General features: G+C 36.5%; 1 protein-coding gene across 1 annotated transcript in view; it reads right to left on the bottom strand.

The window, feature by feature from the left end:
* The window catches only part of GBE1 (1,4-alpha-glucan branching enzyme 1), a 286,744-nt gene that overhangs the window by 28,324 nt on the left and 235,936 nt on the right, over positions 1 to 22,484 (bottom strand). The window contains exons 13-14 of the mRNA XM_027582988.2: positions 11,901 to 12,085; positions 10,161 to 10,291 (exon numbers count right to left, since the gene is read on the bottom strand). Of these exons, the coding sequence (XP_027438789.1) occupies positions 10,161 to 10,291; positions 11,901 to 12,085 (316 nt within the window). The remainder of the gene's footprint in view (positions 1 to 10,160; positions 10,292 to 11,900; positions 12,086 to 22,484) is intronic.

Below are 22,484 nucleotides of genomic sequence, written 5' to 3'. Positions count from 1 at the left end.
AATAATGTTTCAGAATCCGAAAAGAATGCTACCATCAGAGAAACTTATTTTTCTTGTTTTCCTTAGCTGGAAAGAAACGAAGAGTGTTGAAAGGGAAGGTACTAAAGTGAAAATAATGGACTATCTCTAAATATAAATGGATGGAGAAAAAATTACAGTAATGTTTATAATTTTACAGACAAAATAATTTTGTTTTAATGTTCCCGTAATGAAACACTTATTGTGTGCCAGTAAAAGCTAACATGATTGCATTTCATTAAGTTATACATTAATTAAATAATTTTTCTCAATATCTAAAGAATACTTTCCTAGTTCAACAATTAATGCCATATAGCAACCAAAAAGAATCAATTAATTTCACAAGTAAACTTCACAGACATAATAGGAATTAATTAGGTATTTTTCCACCATTAGGCCAAGAAATACTACATTAATAGAATTAGAAATGATTCTTACACATGGTTATAACTGAAGCCACTGTTTTCAAGAACAGTGTTCACTTTTCTCTGGAGAAACAAACTCTTCCTTTGGTTGCAGCACCAAGATATTCTTGGCAGCCCTTAAATACTTACAGTGAACCAGTAATTATATCATGGCTTCATTTTAAGAATCTTCTGGAGTATTCAGGTACTATTTTCACATATAAATGAAACACTGACTACTCAGTTTGACCCTGTGAGATTCTGAGTTAGAATAGCTTAACAGAAAATGATGAAAATGAAAATACCTCACTTACAGAAGATCTAAACAGCTTTATGGCAGGCAGGAGATATTTACTGAAAAAAAAGAAAAAAAAAGGCTAATTTCTACTGAGATCCAGAAGGAAAAAGTAATTTAACATTCAATATTAGAAATTTATTTTAGACACAGAATGCTCCAATTAAAGACCACTGGCATCAGATATAAAGAAAGGTGATGAATGCAATTATTTTTTTTAATTAGTAGAGAATGATCTGTTTTTGGACTGATTAAATAAAGGACTATTTTAAAAGAAAGGTTAGATATGGAATTTTTCAGGCCAATGTTTTCATTGTAGTTCTTCCACATGTGCAATACTGTTTGCTAGGAAAGGAAAAGGTTTACTAAATGAGATAATAAGTGTAAAGTGCTTGCAGACTGCAAGGAATATAATAAGTTTGTAATGGATGGTAGTTTTGTTTTTTTTTAAAGATTTTATTTATTTATTTGACAGAGAGAGACACAGCGAGAGAGGGAACACAAGCAGGGGGAGTGGGAGAGGGAGAAGCTGGCTTCCCGCTGAGCAGGGAGCCCGATGCGGGGCTCGATCCCAGGACCCTGGGATCATGACCTGAGCCGAAGGCAGACACTTAATGACTGAGCCACCCAGGCGCCCCTGGATGGTAGATCTTATTATGAAAGTCTGTTCAGCAAGTATTCTGACAATACATTTTATTGTATTAATTTTGAGTTGTACAAAATCATGATGCATCTTATTGATAATATTTTATCAATTCTTCCTTTCTACCATTTAATTAAATATCTACTTGAAGGGAAAAACAATAAATTCTAGTAATCTTTGTACTTTACTTAATTTTAAACAACTCCAGGGGTTCTTTTGCCATTAGGTAGCTGTAACCTCCATCTATCCACATCATCCCCCTGTCAGTCTGTTCATCCATCCATCCATCCCTCCCTCCACTTCTGACTGCCCATCCTTCTATTCATCATCATCCATCCAACAGAAATTTAGCTTTATCTGTGAGTACCTAACACATTTTAACTAAAGATATAACTGCTGATGTGTGGATAAGACTCTTAGTCTTACACGTACCTCAGAGTTTCCACATTCTAGTGCCACATACCTCAGAATTTCCACATACTAGTACCTCTTTTTACAAATTGGTAAAAATAATCAACCTTGGCACAAATGTTTTTCTCCTCAATAGCGATACAATTGTTACGTATGTGTGTATTGTTTTTAACGGTTACAATAATGTTTCTGATTTCTTTTTTCCCATAGAAGGACAAGAAATAGAGGATAGAAATCTTGACTGAGCTATTGTTAGATGAATTTCTGGAACCTAGGAGACCATTACCACACAACTGAGCTATGAAGCAAAAAAAAAAAAAAAAAAAAAAAACAACACCCAGAAATGCTGTTGAATATCTCAGAACACGGACCCTGAAACAGTACTCAGATATTTAAGGGAAAAAAAAAAAAGAAAGAGAAAAAAACCCCCACCTAAAACCATTTGTGTTTTAAGGGCCTGCTCATTATTCATTATTGCCTATAGTCTTATGAATGTATATTAAGGCAATCTAAAACTGTTATAGCAGTTGCAATATTTTAATCATGCAAAATATTTTTCTTACTTTGTGATTCATCTTAAATTCCTGGGTAGAAAAATGATGCTAAATCATAGGCTCTTTATTGCCAGTGGGGGTGGGTAGATGCATCTGTCATTATCATTAAATCCCAGGGATTTTTGGACAATATTTAACAATAAAAAATGATCAAAAAGACCTCTAGATAACGTTTAAAAGTATTACTGTCATCTTGAAACTAAAGAGGGCTAACCTGGCAATGAATGCACATCCATTTTGAAGCTATAAAAACAAAAGTAGGACCTATATTAAATATGAAATTGTTAGTAGGATCATCTCTGTTCACATAAAAAATAGCACCATTAAATTGTAGCATAGAGCAAAAGCACACACACACAAGGAAAAGAAACGTGCTTGCATCTGTTCAAAGCGATTGTTGTAGATCTTTTATGACAAAACCTTATATTTTTTTAAGGTTTTTTTTTTTTTAAACCAAAACATATAATAACCTGGAAAACTAGAAAGTTGAGATGCTCTATTTTTCTTGGTTCAGAAATTAACCTTTATATATAAATTCTTGATGGAATGTGGCATTTAGCTAATCCTAAATTAAGCCCTTTGTTTTTATTTGTTGCATAAAGCATAGATTCTAATAAACACAGAGTGTTACATAACCATGCTTCAAAGGCTTCTGTAGACTAAGCAACTCACAGCAACATCTCTGCCTTTCAGCAATCACACTCCAGTGAATCATCCCAGTGACCTTATTTGCTCATTAGAAACTCTGTGTACAGGTTGCAAATGTCAGAGTCTTGAATTTACATTTTAAAAAGTACATCTTGAGGCAGTTTGATGAAAACATTTCAAAGATCTCAGGTCAAATTCAACTATTTACTCATCTGTTCCCTTAGCTTTAAATATTTTTGGCTGGGATTCACATAGTTTTCACAAGCCATCCTTTATGATCACTCTCCTCTTAACATTTCAGTATTGTAACAGTTTGAAACACCATTTGGAAAGGGGGCTGCTATTAGACTTTTATTTCCACCCCCATCTCAGCATGGTGACAATTGAAAAAAACATTTTATTTTAGTGTTGTTTACGCTCTCAGAACAGTATGAATCTGCACATACTAAGACACATACCTTACGAATGAGGCGTGAAGGTAGTTAGCTGAAGAGAGAGAAGCTCGTCTGTGCCATGAATTTCTGTATCTGATATACAGGATGTACAGTTCATTTTCTCATGCTACCTACTGCCCCAAAACTATGCAGAAGTTATTTTGAGCGTAACAGAAATAAGTCATCATCGGCAATACCACCGTTGCTACCACCACCAACCACACGTAGGCAGCCATGAAGAGATGGGGTGCCCTGATACAGTAGAAAGAACACGAGCCGTGCAGTACCCTGCTCAACCTTTGCAGCTAGGTGCTGGAGGGAAGTTAGGTAGTGATGTAAAGGCCTTGGTTTACTGACCTGTCCCATGAGGCTAACACAACCTATCTCATAGGGCCGCTGGGAATATGAAACTAGTTACTTACTAAAAATGGCCAGCAAACAGAAGGGCCTCAAAAAGAGGTCCCCTAACACCCACTTTCCTTGGCACCACTCAAAATGTAGTATCATCATTTATGTTCTTCAAGATGGATTAGAAGGAACGGTTTGTCCTTGGGGGCTTAGCAGTTTTCCTTTTGATTCAGTGCTGATTTGGTATCGTTCTAAGTGAAGAGATGTAATGGAAGAAAGACAGCAATGATTCTGATAATATAAAGGGCATTATGTTTTTTTTTTCTTTCTTTCTCTATAGCTAAACAATGTGAAATCATAGGCAAATATAACACATTAAGAGAGTGTGTTTTATCTTCCTAGGTATGAAATGTATGACCAGCCTACTTGTCTATATGTTTAGATCTGAGTTCTGCATCACCCACGTTGCTATTTACTAATTAAAGAATGTTGGTGGTTATTACATTGAAGATCAGCAGCTAAAAAAGACCAACGTGAGACAGTATATAAGCAAAGGGTTTTTGCTGTGTGTGTGTGTTTTTTTCAATTTTCTAGAATACAGCTATAGATTCTTGTTGCAGAAACAATACTATGTCTTTTAGCTGTCACCTTTAAGACCACATTCCAAAACCTTAGTGATACAAATCCGATTTCTCTTTTAGCTGCCCAAAATGTATCATCTCATTTTGAAGTGATAGTTAAAGGCATCCTTAAAGTGTTTCTTCTACTTTTCCTGGCATTATCCCCAAAATAGTTCACCTTACAACAGTTTCTTGGGAAGACAGTCACCACCTATCCTCCACAGATTTGAGTGAAAGTTGATGTCTTGCTATTTGATATACAGGATATACGGGTTCAAAAAAATGGAACTGCTCAAGAATTCAGACATGTTACCTGTTCGCAGGTTTATATTTCATAGTGACAGAAGAAGTTCAAATGACTTCTTTAGAAACTTTCAATTTGTTCTGGCACCAAATCCTGCTTTCCAGGGAATTAAAAATTTGATGAATTTCTTGACTTGATTAATATAACCAATTTTGCCACTGTGGATTCTTCACAGTGAAAATCTGTATTCAAATCACTGGCTCAGTAGTTGGAAATACCAATGGCACAGAACACTTTGGCAAAGTCAAAAAATACAGCATAGAAATCCTAATTTTTTGTATTTTCTCTATCTGAAATGATTCTATAATGCTGAGCTACAATGTCATGTAAAGGTATAAGAAAGACGAAAGACCAAAAAGAAATGAGACTTGTAAAATGCTAAGGATAATAAGAAGAACTCTTAAAGCTAAGCTTGGAACAACAAGAGCTGAAAGAAAGCACAGATGTATCTGCTGCTTATGGAAGACAGTACAATCATCATAATGACAGAGAACTGTTGTCTTCCCCATTAACAGGTTAGAGGCAAAAAACCAATATATATATATTTTCATGTTCAATGTTAAATTTGGGATTTTAGGTTAAAGTTATTAGCTGAATAGGGTGCCTGGGTGGTTCAGTCGGTTAAACGTCTGCCTTCAGTTCAGGTCATGGTCCCGGGGTCCTGGGATCAAGCCCCACATCAGGCTCCCTGCTCAGCGGGAAGCCTGCTTCTCCCTCTGCCTACCACTCCCCCTGCTTGTGCTTGCTCTCTCTCTCTCACAAAAAATAAATAAAATCATAAAAAAGAATAAGGGAACTATGATATCATCATACTAGTTAGTACACATCAAGAAAAACTAGAGATTTTTATTTGGTTGCAAATATGAGTAAAAAATGTGATGGTCGCCAGGAAAGCTAGTTTCCCTTTGACTATATTAATAAGAGAGTAGTATCAAGATAAAGGGAGGTAATGGGGTACTCTACGTCATACTTGCCAGACTCTATCTGGAATACTGTGCTGTTAATTCTGGAGATACGATGTAAGAGGGATGGGCACCATGCCGAGTGTATTTTGATGAGGGAGATGCAATGGTAAGAGGTCCGGAAAGTATCATGAGAATCTACTGAAGAAACCAGAGGCGTCTGGTCTGGAAGAGGGAAGACTAGGGAGCGGTAGGTACTGTGAGGAGCATGTTAAATGCCCTTCTGACTTGAGTGACGGCTTGTAAAACAGGAGTTAGAGCCAGAGAACAGAATTAATGCATTTATTTTCATGCGTTTAAAGCAATATTTAAAAAAAAAAAAAAAAAAAACCCTAGAATTGCTTACCTTGTGAAATAGTGAGATTCCTAGGACTGGAATGTGCTCTACTGATGGTTAGCTGTGATGTGTGGAGGAACTTACAAATGTTATTTCTGCACTGAACTGGGTCACTGGAGCATAGAACATCACAAAATCCAGAAGGTTTTAAGATCAGTATAGGAGTTAAAGCTGGTGTTATGAACTTGTAGCTAATTAGGTGTGGTTTAAGATATGTTGGAGATTCTCTCCTGCTCCTCTCCTCTCGAAAAAAAAAAAAAATCTTTGTTATAAAGCAATTATTACATGAGATAATCAGTCTATGAGGTCTTGCATATTTCTTGAGTTTTCAAAGAGATCATTATTAAAATGTAAATGTCCTCAGAGGAAGCGGTAACATATGGGAATTAGTTACAGCTTGTTGAAAGAAATTCAAGAATGAGAAAGGTGGCAAGAGTAAATAAAATAAGGTCTAAGTGGGTACAAATCTGTAGAAAACAAAACCCTCTAAGAAAAGAACCAAGAATATTTTCTTCGAGGTTTTCCTAGAGATGCAATAGATGATCAAGGGTTCAAGTTTTACTTATATGAGGATATGGCCCAATTTTCCCAGGTGTCTACATAATTAGAGCTTTTAATTAGTACAGTTTCTGAAAGGGGTCACTAACGTAAAGCATTCAGTGTTTAAAATAGAGAATTTCTGTATAACGGATGCCTCTAGACATCTAGATAAATCACCAAATTTCAGAAGACACAATTTGTGTCAAGGTTTTATCAAAACCAAACTAGAAAGGTGCCTGGCTGGCTCAGTTGGTAGAGCATCTGACTCTTGGATCTCAGGGTCATGGGTTCAAGCCCCATGTTTAGTGTAGATATCATTTTAGAAAAACAAAACAAAACACAAAAAATAGACTTTCATGTACAGTGTAATATTGTATCATTAAATAAAATTAACTTTTGGGTAGATTCTACTTCATAAAATATGCTATTATTTATGTTTTCACTTAGTAATATCTGTTAAAATTACACAGATTACATAGTTACACAGGAGATCAATGTAGCTTGAGTCAAGATTTTTCTTCTAAACATCACCATTGATATTCTATGTGTTTACATTTATCAAAATCCTAAATTAAACATATTTTCTTTATATATATATGTGTGTGTGTGTGTGTGTGTGTGTGTGTGTGTGTATACACACACACAATTTTTTTTTAAGTAAGTTCTACACCCAACATGGGGCTTGAACTCACAATCCTGAGATCAAGAGTCACATGCTGGGCGCCTGGGTGTCTCAGTCATTAAGCGTCTGCCTTCGGCTCAGGTCATGATCCCAGGGTCCTGGGATGGAGCCCCACATGGGGCTCCCTGCTCGGCGGGAAGCCTGCTTCTCCCTCTCCCACTCCCCCTGCTTGTGTTCTCTCTCTCACTCTGTATCTCTCTGTCAAATAAATAAATCTTAAACAAACAAACAAAAAAAGAGTCACATGCTCTACCAACTGAGCCAGCCAGGCGCCCCTAAACTTATATTTTCTATTCCCCTAACTGGTTACTCCTCCTTGCTTTCTTGCTTTGGTATCCTACGTAATAACACCACTACCATTCTTCCCCTTGTTTAAAGTGAAATTATATTTTCTCTTCTCCATCCCAAGTCCAAACAAGTGCTGAGTTCTTGCACTCTAAGAAAATGCTCATATACCTCTTTCTATCCTATTGTCATTCTTTTAGCTCATGCCTTAATTATCTTTTACATATACTGCAATTTCTCATACTTAATATCTGTACTTCCCATCTCTTTCCTCAAGAAAGCTCTCCTACACACTGGGTCCATGAGAACTTTTCCTAAAGCATACATTCTTATCAGGTAGCTCCCTAACTCAGAAAACCTTTCAGTGACTCAATATAGAACTATGGAAAAAAGTCTAAACTAATTAATATAGCATTGAAATTTTCTATTATGTGATCTCAATCTATCTTTTCAACTTTATCTTTTATTCCTTTTTAGGGTCATCATTCTCCAATTAATACATTGTGCTGTTCATTACCTAAGAATGTTCTATGTTCTCCAACAGCTGATATGGCCCTCCTCAATTTTTTCTACTACAGGTTTATCCATTTCTCAAGGTCCAGGCTTAAAGGTCTTTTCCTTAAATCAATCACTCCATCAATCAATTTCTCTCTCTCTCTCACTTTTTTTTTTTGTTTTACTTATCTTCTGTTCTCCCGTGGAACATTCCTGCCCCCTTCCCATTTATTGCATTATGACTTACATCCTAGTTTGGTTTTATACATCTCTTCTCTCTTACTGACTTAGGGTCAAGGACAGTGCTTAACAAAGACTGCAGTAGCTCCCAAGTGTACTGTAAATGTATTTTGGTTTGATTATAAAAAAATTATATTTTGATTGCATATTGATTATATGACATTTTCAGGTATACGGGGAGTGAGTCTAGGGGCATTACTTCAGCAGTTTGGAGCTGAGAGGGGTCACATATGAGATGGTACACATCTAGCATTTATTTGCATTTCTTTAAAAAATGGTGAGTACATTTGCTTCCTGGAACAAGTGCATCTTTGGTGCAGGCAATCCCATCACACTGACAGAGCATTCTCTGTGTCAACTGGGGCACCGTGTGGCTGTTAGTCACAGTGACAGCCATGTCTCCTAAATGCTCTGATGGCACGTGGAACTGTGCTCTGCTGGGCAGGCTAAGGGTAGGGAACCCACCTCTCACCACACTCACTGATAGCGCAGAGTAGTGGCAGGTGCCGCAGGCTACTTAACTAGACAGCACTGGCCCTTTCTTATTCACTGTTGGAGAAACGGTCTGTCTGGGTAACCACTCCCCCCAGACGTCCACTTCCTGAATCCACTTTCCACTTCCTGGAAACTCCAGGGTAATTCCCTTGATTCAGCCAGTCATGGCAATATGCTTCTCCTTCCTAGACATTTCTCTGGGGATGTGTGACTGAATTCTGGTCAACAGAAGATGAAAGAAAATGTGCTTAAGTGACCTTATTCTGAAAAAGAGAAAAGAGGTCTATCTGCCTTTTGTTGTGTCAGAAGGTTACATTTGGAACCATGGCTGTTGTCTTGCAACTATAGCAGGTGCTATCCTTTGGGTGTTGGTGGCACCCTAAGAGTTGAAAGCAGAAAGACAGAATGAACCAGGGAACTTGAGGATATCGTCACGGTGCTGGGGTCACCCTACCTTAGGACTTCTGATGGTGTGGCAAAATACATCTTCCTTACCATTTGAGCCAGTTGAACAGGAGGTTCCTTTTATTATAGCTAGAGATCCTGACACATCAGCCTTCATGTTGGCATCAGCCACCTTGTTCAGGTGGCAGACATTGATCATTGTGAGGGCTTCAGGGGAGAAGAACATTATTTCTATGGTCCGCTTAAAAATTTGTGTTGGGTTGTTGCTAGGTCCTGAATCTGTCATTTTTTTTTTTCATGGATCTAGTAAGTCATAATCTTCTTAAAATACACTGCACTTTTCCTTTTCCAACAATGATCAAACTTACAATTACTAATGTTTTTCTTCTTCACTAGTTTAAAAGCTCCATGAAGGCAGTGACTACATCTGCCAGGAGAATTCCTGTCTCTACAGCACTTCGCACAGGGCTGACACACTGGTGTTCAATGGGTAGGTGCTCAGCAAATATCTGTGAAACAAGTAAATGAATGAGTAAATGAATATACAGAATATCAAAAACATTCTCCCTCTCATTTCCTTTGCTCACACTCCCAATGCTCTGATTCCATACCAGTTTAGGCCTTCAAAAGTGAGCTATGTCCTGCATTTGAGGAGACAGGAAAGAGAAAAGGGAAGGAAGCTATCTTTATAGCTCTTGTCTGTTTTCTCAGTGGAGAAAGGGAGAAGAGATAATTCTTAAAGGAAACTTACAAAATATTTTCATACGAAAAACTATAATTGTCTCCTGAATTGCACATTGGATCAAAATATCGTTTAAAAAAAAATGTTCAGAATCATTTTAGAACCAGAATGAAGCTGAGGATTGATTCAGTATAACCAAGCAGAGCAAAGATTTATCAACAATTTTAAGTCCCTCATTTTATCAGAAGAGTAACTGAGAGCTACTGTCACCAAGATCTGCATTGGTCTTTCTAATTCTCTATGATGTAATAAATAATTGAATGCAGATAGTTACATTCACCAGCAACAAAAAGGATATTTTCCTGGCAGCGTTGTTCCAACTCGGTAATCAGTGTAGCTTTTGCTTGGATGAAAGTTGAAAATAAAAAGAAGACCTGCTCTCTCAAAAGCGATGATCTTATTGGCTTCATGCTTTTCACTCACATAGGCCTGCAAGAATTAACACATATATTACATTATTACATTACGGATGCTGCTATAAGCAAATTATTTATTAAAAAGTTGTTTTTGTCTTTATTAATAGACTTCTTAGTCATTAAGCCAACAAATCAAAATGTATTATATTTTTTTAACATGTTGCAATTTTGCCATATCAAACTCTACACTAACCAAAGTCTCAAAAATGGCTTAAAGAGTATAAAAATCTCACTAGTCATTGACAACTTCAAATAAAGCACAGAGGATTAGATTAGCACTGTTTCTTAGGTTTTAAGAACACAGTACCTATGTTACATATAGTGTGTGTGTGTGTGTGTGTGTGTGTGCGCGCGTGTGTGTGTTCTGGATGTTTACAAGTGAATTTTCTTTAAGACTTTTAGTTCCCAGATTAATGAGGTAAGGTACATAAAATTACGCTTTAAAATAAAAGGTAACATTGTTATTGTATTGGGATTTCTGAAATTATAGTATCTTAAAAACTTTACATTATTGCACACCTTTGTCGGATTCAATGGCAACCTGATGTTCTTTACAATATATCTTTTTTTCCTAATAAAAGAGAAGGTCTGAAAAGAAATTATATCTACAAAGTCTCCAATTTTATACACCATGTTTTATAGTCGGCAGTGAGAAGCCTTTGCTTTTTCAACACCACCCTCTTGCAGCTCCAGTTTTGAAAGGACTTATTTCCATGAATATCAGCAGCACCACTCTAATTTTGCAATGCGAACTAAGGCTCTAGAGTAAACAGCATGCCTTTTGGAATTCAACACTGTTCCTGTTGAAAAGGAGCATCATTTTGCTCTCTCTTTGTAAATTGCATTACTAATAAACGTGATTAGGGCATTCGTGTCATGTAGTCAATCTTGGTTAATATATAAGTACCTTTGTTCAACCATTAAAAAAAAAAATCATAGACACCAAAGTAAAAACACATCAACAGTAATTTCAAATAGCACCAGTAAAAAGTAAAATGGATTATAAGTAACACATACTATATGCTAATTTTTGTAAGGGAAAAAAAAGCCTGTATAAAATTTGCACCTGTTAATTACATTTTCTAAAACTTATTGAAAACTGAGACTTTAATTCCAGAGGAGAGTCAGGCTCATGAAAAATACAAAACAGCATGCAGGTATAATGGCATCTATTGAGATGACAAGTTAGACACCAGTAAAGGAAGGGGGGAGAAAAAAAGGAATAAAGAAATCTACATGTTGTCAAAGTAGTCCCTTCATGACAGCAAAATTATTTATGTGAAGAAAAAGTCAAAACAATTAAGATGTTTCCACAGCAATTTCCAAAATGGACTCCACACCGAGCTTTTGTCATTTATTTTAACCAACTGAAATAAAAATTACTAAATTTAACCAACAACAAACTAAACAGGAAAGTAAGCAGGGCATTGTGTTTAAGATTTTCATTATCTATTGGAGAGACTTCAGTGACATGTTTTGACAACCTGAAGTATGTTCCAGGGCACTACACACTGAATAATGAAGTGGTGCTTAAAAGATCGCATATAGATTTAAATCGATTGCCATTCCAAGCATGTGCAACACTGGTGACTAAAACATAACATTTTGAATAAAGAGCTTACCTGTGGAGCTGAAAGCCAACCACATCTTTCTTCCAATTTATTCATATCCCTGTCAAAGTTATTTAGGAACTTATAGCGAAGGAGGTCATCATCAGTTAAATGAAACTGCCTTCTGGCATAATGGTAACTCTCATTATTTCCTTTTCTTGGAAAGTCTAACCATTCAGGATGCCCAAATTCATTACCTGTGTTAAAAAACAAATATAAGCCTCACCCAGTAATATGAGCATTTCTTGCTAAGGTGACTCAATAATTACATGTGTTAAAGTCCTTAAAACCCGTTAGGTTATAATTTACCACAGCTGTGTCCTGTGAATGATATACAACCTTGGTTCAAAAACGTCACAGTGAAGCACAAAGAGTAGTGACCACATCTGGACTCAGAATTCCAGGGTCCGGTTCTAGCTCAGCCATACAGCCCTTGTTACACGCCTCCTTTTCCTCATGTACAAACTGAGAACACTTATCTCTTATCATACTTAGGTCATTTCTGAAACTATCTCTAGTATCTCTGAGTAATTTCCAAAATCTGTTTCCATCATTTCTGTAATGTATATAATGCTTTACAATTTCTCAAGGCTGTGAATGCACATAATGTTTTGATCCTCAGTGGGGCTCCTCGTTATGGCCATCTCACAGATGAGAAATCCAAAGCTTTGGACATTTTTGCCCAAGCTTTACACAGATAATAAGCATAAAAGCAACCATTAAAATTTAGTTCTTCTGATTAAAATCCAAAGATTTTAATAAGGTTCTTTCTACCTCATCCACACATTAGGCAAGTACGTTTTAAACTTCAGGTGCCACAGAAACCCAAGTCATCACTCTTATTCTTCATTTTCCTTTCTTTCTCAGATCTACATGTTACCATTAGATGTGTATCTTTAATTTCAAATGTGTCTGTGTGCATGTGCATGCATCTGTGTTTAGCTAGGACACTTGATTTGGAACCATTTAAATATTATTTATCATTGTAATGATGAGAACCACAAACTCAATACACTGGAAAAACGAAATAAAATAGTAACACATAAATATTTTTCATTCTCAAAATTAAATTTAGATATTGGTTGTCTATAGATAGGCTCCTATTGTTTTCCCCAAGGTGTATTTCTACTTTACAGCTTCTTTTTTCCCCTTAAAAATTAAATACTGCTTTCCAAAGTTTACTTTCATTTGCCACTTTAATGCTGCAATTTTCTAAGCCATGAACATCTCCTTTGTGTCAGAAAGTACTGCAGCCAATACAAGAGTGTTCTACATTCAAGAAAGTAATACATTAATATTCTAATAAATAAAAACTAGGAAACTAGTAAACTAGAATGTAATTCAAAATGTTTTATTGTAGAGTTCCTTTAAACAGTAAACTCTGCTAAGAAACACTGGAATTTGCATTTAACTTTTTGGAACCATAGCCATCAAAGTAAAAATAGCATCCAAACAAATATGTCTGCAGCAGTTTCATAAGAATTAAAGCATCTACAGACACTTTGCTAAATTCTAGTATTTCAGTCTACATAATATTCTTTACAATTTTACCTGCGATGTGACAGAGGAGAGAAAACCAGATTACTGACTCTATGGGCCTATATTTACTTTAGGATGCCTTCAAGTGACACAGGGAATTTCCCTCTGCCATGCTTCGGAGTTCTGCTTAGGTCTGGAGCCTGTCCATGGTGTAGCCATGGGACAGCCTGCTCGAACATCCATTCCACTGGCAAACTCATGCACCTTCACAATTGTAGGGGAGCACATTATTTACTGTTAAAGAAGGGACTGCCAGCCTGGGAAAGTTATATGTCTAAGTACTAGTGAAATTTCAACTAGTGGAGAACTTTAGAAAGACCAGAAATGACATGAGCTGGCTAAAGTATAGTAGCCTCCAAACTGGATCCAGGCATTCTATAAGCACAAGGCTTTTATTCTGGTATGGCCATGAACTCTGGGTTGACTACAGTATTAATAAGCAATTCCTTCAGCCTCTTCTGGGGGAGACTGCCACATCACTGTCATCATGATTACACAGTAGAGACAGCAGCATATGCTTCATGTCTGCTTATTATGCGCTAGGCACATGCACTGCACATGAATTAATCCTTTCCATCTTCAACAACACTAAAGGAGGTACTATTATTATCCCAAGTTTATAAGTAAGGAAGCTGAGTCACAGACATTTATTAAGTACTGGGATCTATGAATCCAGACAGTCTGGTTTCAGCACCCTGACTCTTACTACTCTATCATATTGTCAGAAATAAATACCATGGAAATACTGTGCAAAGAATGACCAACCTCTCGTACATGGACAGAGACTCCAAGCTAATGGAATGACATGTGCAGATGCATCAGAGTGAGAAGGTGAGATGTGGTGAGGAGTCTGGTTTAGCCACAAAATAGGGTTAGCAGTGAGAAGAGGTGGGCCGGACAAGATGAGGTCAGATTAGGACAGGCCTCATAAACCTAGGAGCTTACGCTGCAGGCAGTAGGGAACTAAAGGCTATTTCCTAAGTAGTGGAATGAGAAGTTCAAATGCATTTATTATTAAAAAATACCTCCACAGTGTGAAAAAGACACTGGATATTGGGGATAGTTAAATAGTAGGAAAGCTAACATGGAATCCAAAGTATAAGGTAAGAGATGACAAGATGCGGTGAGAATGAGGAAAAGAATGATTCAAATGGCATTTCTTGTACACTGCTGGTGGGAATGTAAATTGGTACAGCCACTGTAAAAAACAGTATGAAGGTTCCTCAAAAAATTAAAAGTAGAATTATTATATGATCCAATAATTCCACTACTGGGTATTTATTCAAGAAAACAAAAACACTAATTCCAAAAGATATGCGCACCCTCATGTTTACTGCAGCATTCTTGACAATAGCCAAGATAAGGAAGCAACCTAAGTGTCCATTGATGGATGAATGGATAAGGAAGATGTGGTGTATGGATGTATGTGTGTGCATGTGTATAAAAAAACATAGGAATATTACACAGCCATAAAAAGGATGAGGTTGTACCATTTGCAACAACATGGATGGACCAAGAGGGTATTATGCTAAGTGAAACAAGTCCAATTGAGAAAGACAAATACCCTATGATTTCACTCATGTGTGGAATGTAAAAAAAAAAAAAAATGAGTAAACACAAAAAGCAGAATTAGACTTAGAAATACAGAGAATAAACTGATGGTTGCTGGGGCAGGATGGGCAAAACAGGTGAAGGGAGTGGGAGATACCGGCTTCCAGTTACGGAATGAATAAATCATAGGAATAAAAGGCACAGCATAAGGAACAAAGTCAATGATATTGTAATAGAGGTGCATGGTAATAGATGGTACCTAAGCTTGTGGTGAGCACCGAATAATGTATAAATTCATCAATCACTATGTTGTACACCTGAAATTAATGTAACATTGTGTGTCAACTACACTCAAACAAACAAAAAACAAATGACAATTCTGAGGAGGAAAATAACAAGATTGGATGCTACCTGATGAACGTAGGTTGTAACCAAAAGGGAACTCTGAGTGCAATTCTGAAGTTTGAAGCTCAGGTGACTGACTGAGTAGTGCCAGTATTAACCACACTAGGGAATGATGGTGACAGAGGAAGTGTGTGGGAGGGAGATAATGAGTTTTTTGGCATGCTAAATTTAAGACCTGAAGAATACACAGGAATTCATGGATATACAGTAACATTGATAAAAAATAAGGTACTGAAATTCAGTTAGAACTGAGGGGTGAGGACCAAGAGTAATTTGTTAAGGCCTCAATAAGAGAAAATAGTTACATCCACAAAAGGACAAAGGCCCATGGACAGCATCCTAAGGAACTGCAGGTGGAAGATTAATTAGAAAAGCCTGAGGAACAATGGTTAGCAAAGTAAGAGGGACATCAAGAAAAAAATATATCAAAGGCTAAGAAGACTCTCAAAAAGGATGGTCAGTGACAAATGCTACAAACAAACACACATACAAAAAAACCAAAAACCCAGGCCTTGCTATCTTACCACCCATTTGGTAGAGGAATGAAATAATGTAGATAGAGCTGTCCTTTTCAATCTATGGAATGCTCCAGAGAAAATATATAGATTCCAAGGAAGCTTGTTCATCCGGAGGATGAACATTCATTACCTGATTCATTATCTCTGGGGGAAGTCCCAGGCAGGATTCTACATTTTTATCAACCTCCCTGTACTGAAAGCAGGAGGGCCAAAGGCCACTCCCTGGAGAACAGAGTTGAGATTTGAAAGTTCTTTATATATCTAAGGAAAAGACAGGCAACATGATGCCCATGGACACAGAAAGACTTGGGTTTTAATCTGAGTGAGCCACTTCTGAGTGAATTTAGGCAATTTAATTTCTCCAGTGCTCAGTTTACTCATCTACAAAATAGGATAATATGTTCCATGAAAGTTCTTTTAAGATTCAAACATGGTAAATGAGGCAGTGGGCACAGGGTCTGGCAGCTCTCAGCTTTCAATGTACATGAGCTTTTACGATACACACGTCCACTTATTATGGATGTTGTTCAGGAAAGAATTATATAAAGGGCAATAGATGAGGCAATAGGTGAGGGAGGGAACTGACCAGCCCTACTCTGCAGCAGGCATACAAGTAACCAGGATGAACTCAACAGGCAACCTGTTAGTTGGCTCCTCTTGACTTAGTTTTCATGGTACAACCTTATTCCTTTCTTTAAAGTACTGAAATTGTACACGGATGCATTTATTCATATATTTAATAATACAAACCAATTTCCCTAAGTCCAGTGTGAATGACCTTTGAGTTACCTACTATTTTAGATTTTTAAAACGCAGAATTGGATGTGAAAATAATTTTGCTACAAGACACCCACAGGGATGGGGCAAATCATATTGCTATGTTAGAAATCCCCTCTCTGGTCTCTTCCTTCATTATTCCCACATGTTCATCTTGCAAAACCTCTGAACAAGCTCTCAAGGGTTATTTATAGCGTATATATTAATAGTATATATAATCACATATACTATATATATACTTACAGTGCATATAGTATACAGTTGATTATAGTCCACTTAAAATTAACATTTTAGGAACCTCCTAAAACCAGAGTTCTCCTTTGGCTGGAACACTACTGACACCTGAGGCTCTCCCATCTCCTCATTTCTCCCCACCATTCTTGAAAATGTGACCTCAGGTTACAGCCTCTGTTGCTTGCTATCTTTTCTAACTGTCTCAAGTAGATTAAGAAGGTGAAAATATAAATTCTCCACTGTATGGTTTATTTTCTCTCTTAGTATTCCTCCTTGGCAGTACAGTTTTCATCAGTATAGAATTGAACAGTGAGTTTGATCAAAACTACTGAGGATGGTATGAACCCATCTCATAATCTGATTAAAAGCTAAGATCCTGCTCCCCAGAAACACACACACACACACACACTCATTCACACACACTGGATACAGCCTTAAGGGTTCAGGAATTCCATTTGAAAATGGATACAATGTGAAATCACATTATCATCTATTTCTAACATTCTAGCATGGAAATTCACATCCTTATAATCTATAGCATAAATAAGGATTTAAGGGTAGCACAATTACAATGAGGTTAAGATATACAAATTATTTAGAAGAGTACCAGACACACAGTATGTGACAATAAATATTAGTTACTATTATTTTAGTATTATATTTTCTTTTATTTTATTATGTAAGTAACACACATTTTCTTTAAACACACATACACACACACACAAACACAATCTAAAATCTTATAAAATAACCACTTGCTATGGTCTGAATGTTACTCCCCCCCCCCCATTCCTATGTTGCAATCCTAATCCTCAATGTGATGGTATTAGGAGGTGGGGCCTTTGGGAGATGCTTAGGTCATGAGGGTGGAGCCAGCCTGAATAGGACTAACCTTCTTATAAATAAATAAGACTCCACAGAGCTCTCTAGCTCCTTCCACAATGTGAAGATACAACTAGAAGTCTGAGAACGGGAAGACGGACTTCATTCAGCCATCCTGGCATTCAGACTTCCAAAATCCAGAAAGCACGAGAAATAAATTTCCGTTGTTTATTATTAGCTCCCGGATCCATGGTATTTTGTTATAGTGGCCAAAGTGGACTAAGACATCACTGTTTTCCTTTTGGTAAATATTTTATTTATTTTCATTTATATCTATAACTATATGCCTATATCTCTATATCCATATATGGATACCATCTATCTTATTTATCTATAACTTGTTTTAAACAAAAATAGAGTCATATGCTATTTTGAATTTTAATATAAGCATTTTCCAGGTCAATAAGTACATATATCTCCCCATGATGGTACTTCCTTATGTGCATACAATGCAATTTTATTTAACCATTTTCCTCATGTTAGTCATTTTGGCTTTTTCTATTATTTTAGTACTATAAAACATGAGCAATCTTATAAATCCCTCTCTGTACACTTGTCTAATATTTCCCTAAGAAAACTGAATATGCAAAATAGCTGTTGAGAAGGTAAAAAGCAGATATGATTCTAAGAGAAAACATTTTCCAAGTTTTGAACATTACTAATCATTTGAAGACATAGGCACAACTTAACAAGTTGTTACCGGAAATAATGTTCAACACACACAAAATTATATTCCTTAATGCATATGCTTAATATTCTACTTTAAAAGCATTTTCATCATTTAAATTTAAGATTTCATTTTATTGCGCTCCAAGACTTGTCAATTTTAAAACATTTATCTTTTTAATAGCATATCTAAAAATTAGTAACAATTAGTAAAAAAGCTTATTATATGAGATCAAATTCAGTACTTGGAAAAATAAAAGACAAAGATGAAAGCAGGACAAATGTTTGGTGTCATAATCCAATTTAGGATTTTTTATGTATTTTAACTTTCACCTCATTTATCCTTTATGAGTAGAAAGTCACTACTTTAAAAAACATTCCAATAAACATATTCATATATTATGGAATATGAAACTGAATTTCTAAGTTAGAAAAAAGAGCTATTTAAAAATTTCAAGGTATGCTGAAGACCCTAGAGAATCATTTATTAATCTCTATTAGAGACTAATTTAGATTTTTCTGAAAATTTTTTCCTGGAGAGGCTTCGTTTAAACTGAAAGATACAGAAAGTTGCATACAACAAAGAAATAGATAGAAAAATTACATTAGTGATTGCAGACAAAACATTCTACAGGGTGGCTTTTGAATGTTATCTCTGTTGTAAATGAGCTGACAAGGGGCAAATTAAGTTTAATGTAGGCAAACGCAACATTAAATTTCATATTTGGTTCAAAACTGTAAACACAAGCATAAAATAAATGGAAGCAAATCACAGAAAGACTTTCAAAGTGACCTTGGAATAATAGTGAACCATTCTCAGACTGAACAGAGAAAACTGGAGAATGCCTGTTAGTATCTTATACTAGCTCACAGCTCACAAACCTAATGAAGAAAAATACTATCATTAAAACAAGTTAAGAATGCTCTTCTCAGCTATGGTCTACAAATTACTTAGGAATGTGGCAGCACTTGAGACAGTGCAGTGAAATATGGCCACCCAAATAAGCTTATAACTAAGGGCTGCTATATTAAGATGGATACGAAATCTAAATTTATTCAGGTGATGGCAAAAAAGGTAATTGATTTGTTTTAGTACAGATAACTTGCTGGAATAAGAAACACATAATATGAATATTTTAATTTAACAAAATAAAAAAATATATGTATACTTCTAAATTATATACAAATGTTATATATATATATGCATACATAATATATGTATATATTCCTCAATGAATGCAACAGGCATTTGTAACTTGGAGCTCATGCATTGCTGGTGATTTCCTGATATTTCATGTGAAACACTGTATGTATGTTCACCTGTGTGTTTTTCTGAGGAGAGAGAGAGGTTTCCTTCACATTCTCCAGGAGTTTGAGCCTTAAAAAGGATAAGTACCACTCACTGTATTAGAATGTTAGTAACTAGAAGAATGGGTCACAGGTAAGAGTTTCTAAGCTATCTAAAAAGGGGGGGGGAGGGGGAAAGCGAAAGCCTAAACTGAGGGAAGCATTTTTCAAACCTTGGGCATAAGAAGCTTAGAAAAGTCGCATTTAAACTAATTCAAGTACGTGGAGGCAAAGACTGTGTGTGACATTTGGGAACAATCCTTTCCAAGTCAAAAATATACATTACAAGTAACCTGGCACTAACCATCAAACGATGATATATCTGCTTGTTAAATTATGATTATGATCACTGATGTAATACATAGAATGTTACTTAATTCAAAAGGAAGGGAAAATAGTAATTTTTTAAGCTGTCACCTGGGATATTTTGTAAGAAAATTCACAGTTCATGCCATGATTCACTGCATTCACTATAATAACAGAACTGAGTGCTTCCAGAAATGAGAAGATAGGCTAATAAGTAACTTTAAAACCAAAACAGGGAAGCAAGTAACTAACACTGCTATAGTTAATTAATGATTCTAGAAAATTCTACCAAGTTCCCTCTCTCCTTTCCATTTCCTCTGTAAACAGCACCATTCGTGTCTGGTTAATTGTGTTAAACCTCTAGGCACAAAATTCCTATTGGGATTGCTTTTCCTGTAATTAATTTTTTGCTGTTTGATGTAAAGGTCCAAGCTATAAATTGACAAGAAGCCAGCTGGTACAGTGATGGAATTCGAGACAATACAACTAATGAAAAAAGCCCCAGCTCTATTAGCTGAACATTTTGATTAGCAGGTTTGTGTGTTTTGCTTCTCTAAACTGTAATGCATACTAATTTTACCTAGGAATTAATTAAAGCCTATCACAACCTCCATGCTGTGGATGTTATGGAACTCTTTGTTGCTACTGCGTTTATGTATTTATGAGAATAAGGTATAGTCCTCTTAAGAAAGTAAAAAAAAAATCTAGTTCCTACTCCTCTTTAACTGTACTGAAGACTAGCTCTTAAAAGGAAGTATCTATTTTCAAATCAAATGCCTTGGTTTTCCTCTAGTCCTTTAGTGGGTATTCAACTCTCCGAAGGGTGGGGCACAACGTAAAATATTTTTCCAAATCAGGGACTGTGACATTCCTTTTTAGAAAAATAAACTTGCTATCCATTCCTCTCGCCCATCTTTGATACTGATCAATATGGCTCTGGGCAGGGACCACACCTAATTTTTTTTTTTTTTTTCTCCATAGTATGCTCTGCTATATTATACCTACAACAGGTACTCCCTTAATATTTGTTAAAGTTGGATTATTCCCTCTACAATTGTTAAAGATCTAACATCATCTCTTTTGAGGCACAGAAACAAAATATAACAATCAGATCCAGAAGATGACATAAAGGAGCAAGCAGAACAAACTGAGCAGTGCTGCTGGAGATTCACCACTGAAGTCTACCACTGTCTCCATGCTGTGGATTTTAGGAAACTCATTATCGATATCAGGTGTATCTATATATACGCTTAAAATGCACATATATAGGTGTATAAATAAATACATGTGTGCATGTATATATGTGTATATGGTATGTTCCTAAAGGGAACATTAAAAACAAACAAACTTCAATACCCGTTCCTCTTAATATCCTCAAGACTATTTTGAAATCAAATGCTTTGGTCTCCAGATCTCCGGGTTGTCCTGTGGAGCCCCTCTCCTATGCATTCCTCCTTTATTTTTTTTAAGATTTGTTTTTAATTTTATTATGTTATGTTAATCACCATACAGTACATCATTAGTTCTTGATGTAGTGTTCCATGACTCATTGTTTGCGCATAACACCCAATGCTCCATTCAATACCCTCTTTAATACCCTTCACCAGGCTAACCCATCTCCCTACCCCCCTCCCCTCTAGAACGCTCAGTTTGTTTCTCAGAGTCCATAGTCTCTCACGGTTTCTTTAAGATTTTATTTATTTATCTGACAGAGAGAGACACAGCGAGAGAGGGAACACAAGCAGGGGGAGCGGGAGAGGGAGAAGCAGGCTTCCCGCAGAGCAGGGAGCCCGATGTAGGGCTCAATCCCAGGACCCTGGGATCATGACCTGAGCCGAAGGCAGACGCTTAACGACTGAACCACCCAGGTGCCCCTGAATTCCTCCTTTAAAAGGTCCAAGTCAGTGATTATATTCTGAGCCCCAGGACTCGCTATATTGGTCATATGCTCAACTATAACACAAGATTATAATTTCAAAAGTATTAAAGTGTATTCTGTGTATCAGAAAACATGCTTAACGTGGGTCAGTATGATCCCTGTCCTCATAGATCTCATAATCTAATAGAGGAGAGAGACAGAATTAAACAAGTATAAAAATATATATTTCCTTTGGAGAGGGTATGGAGGAGAGGCCTCAAAAAAAAGACTTAAAGGTTAAGAGTGAAAACAACAAAGGGTAGTAGGAGAGGAAAGCAGAGACTACTGGCAAATCTCCCCGCGTTCCCACCTCCCCCCACAAAAAGAAGATGTGGGGGCACCTGTGTTAGCGTGTGCCTTCGACTCCAGGCTCTGTGCTCAGTGGGGGAGTCTGCTTCTTCCTCTCCCTCTGCCCCTCCCCCCAGCTCGTGCTCACCCCCCCAAATGAATAAA

Source organism: Zalophus californianus, chromosome 1 (genome assembly GCF_009762305.2).
Source record: "Zalophus californianus isolate mZalCal1 chromosome 1, mZalCal1.pri.v2, whole genome shotgun sequence".
Lineage (NCBI taxonomy): Eukaryota > Metazoa > Chordata > Mammalia > Carnivora > Otariidae > Zalophus > Zalophus californianus.
This window is presented reverse-complemented; position numbering and strand designations above follow the sequence as displayed.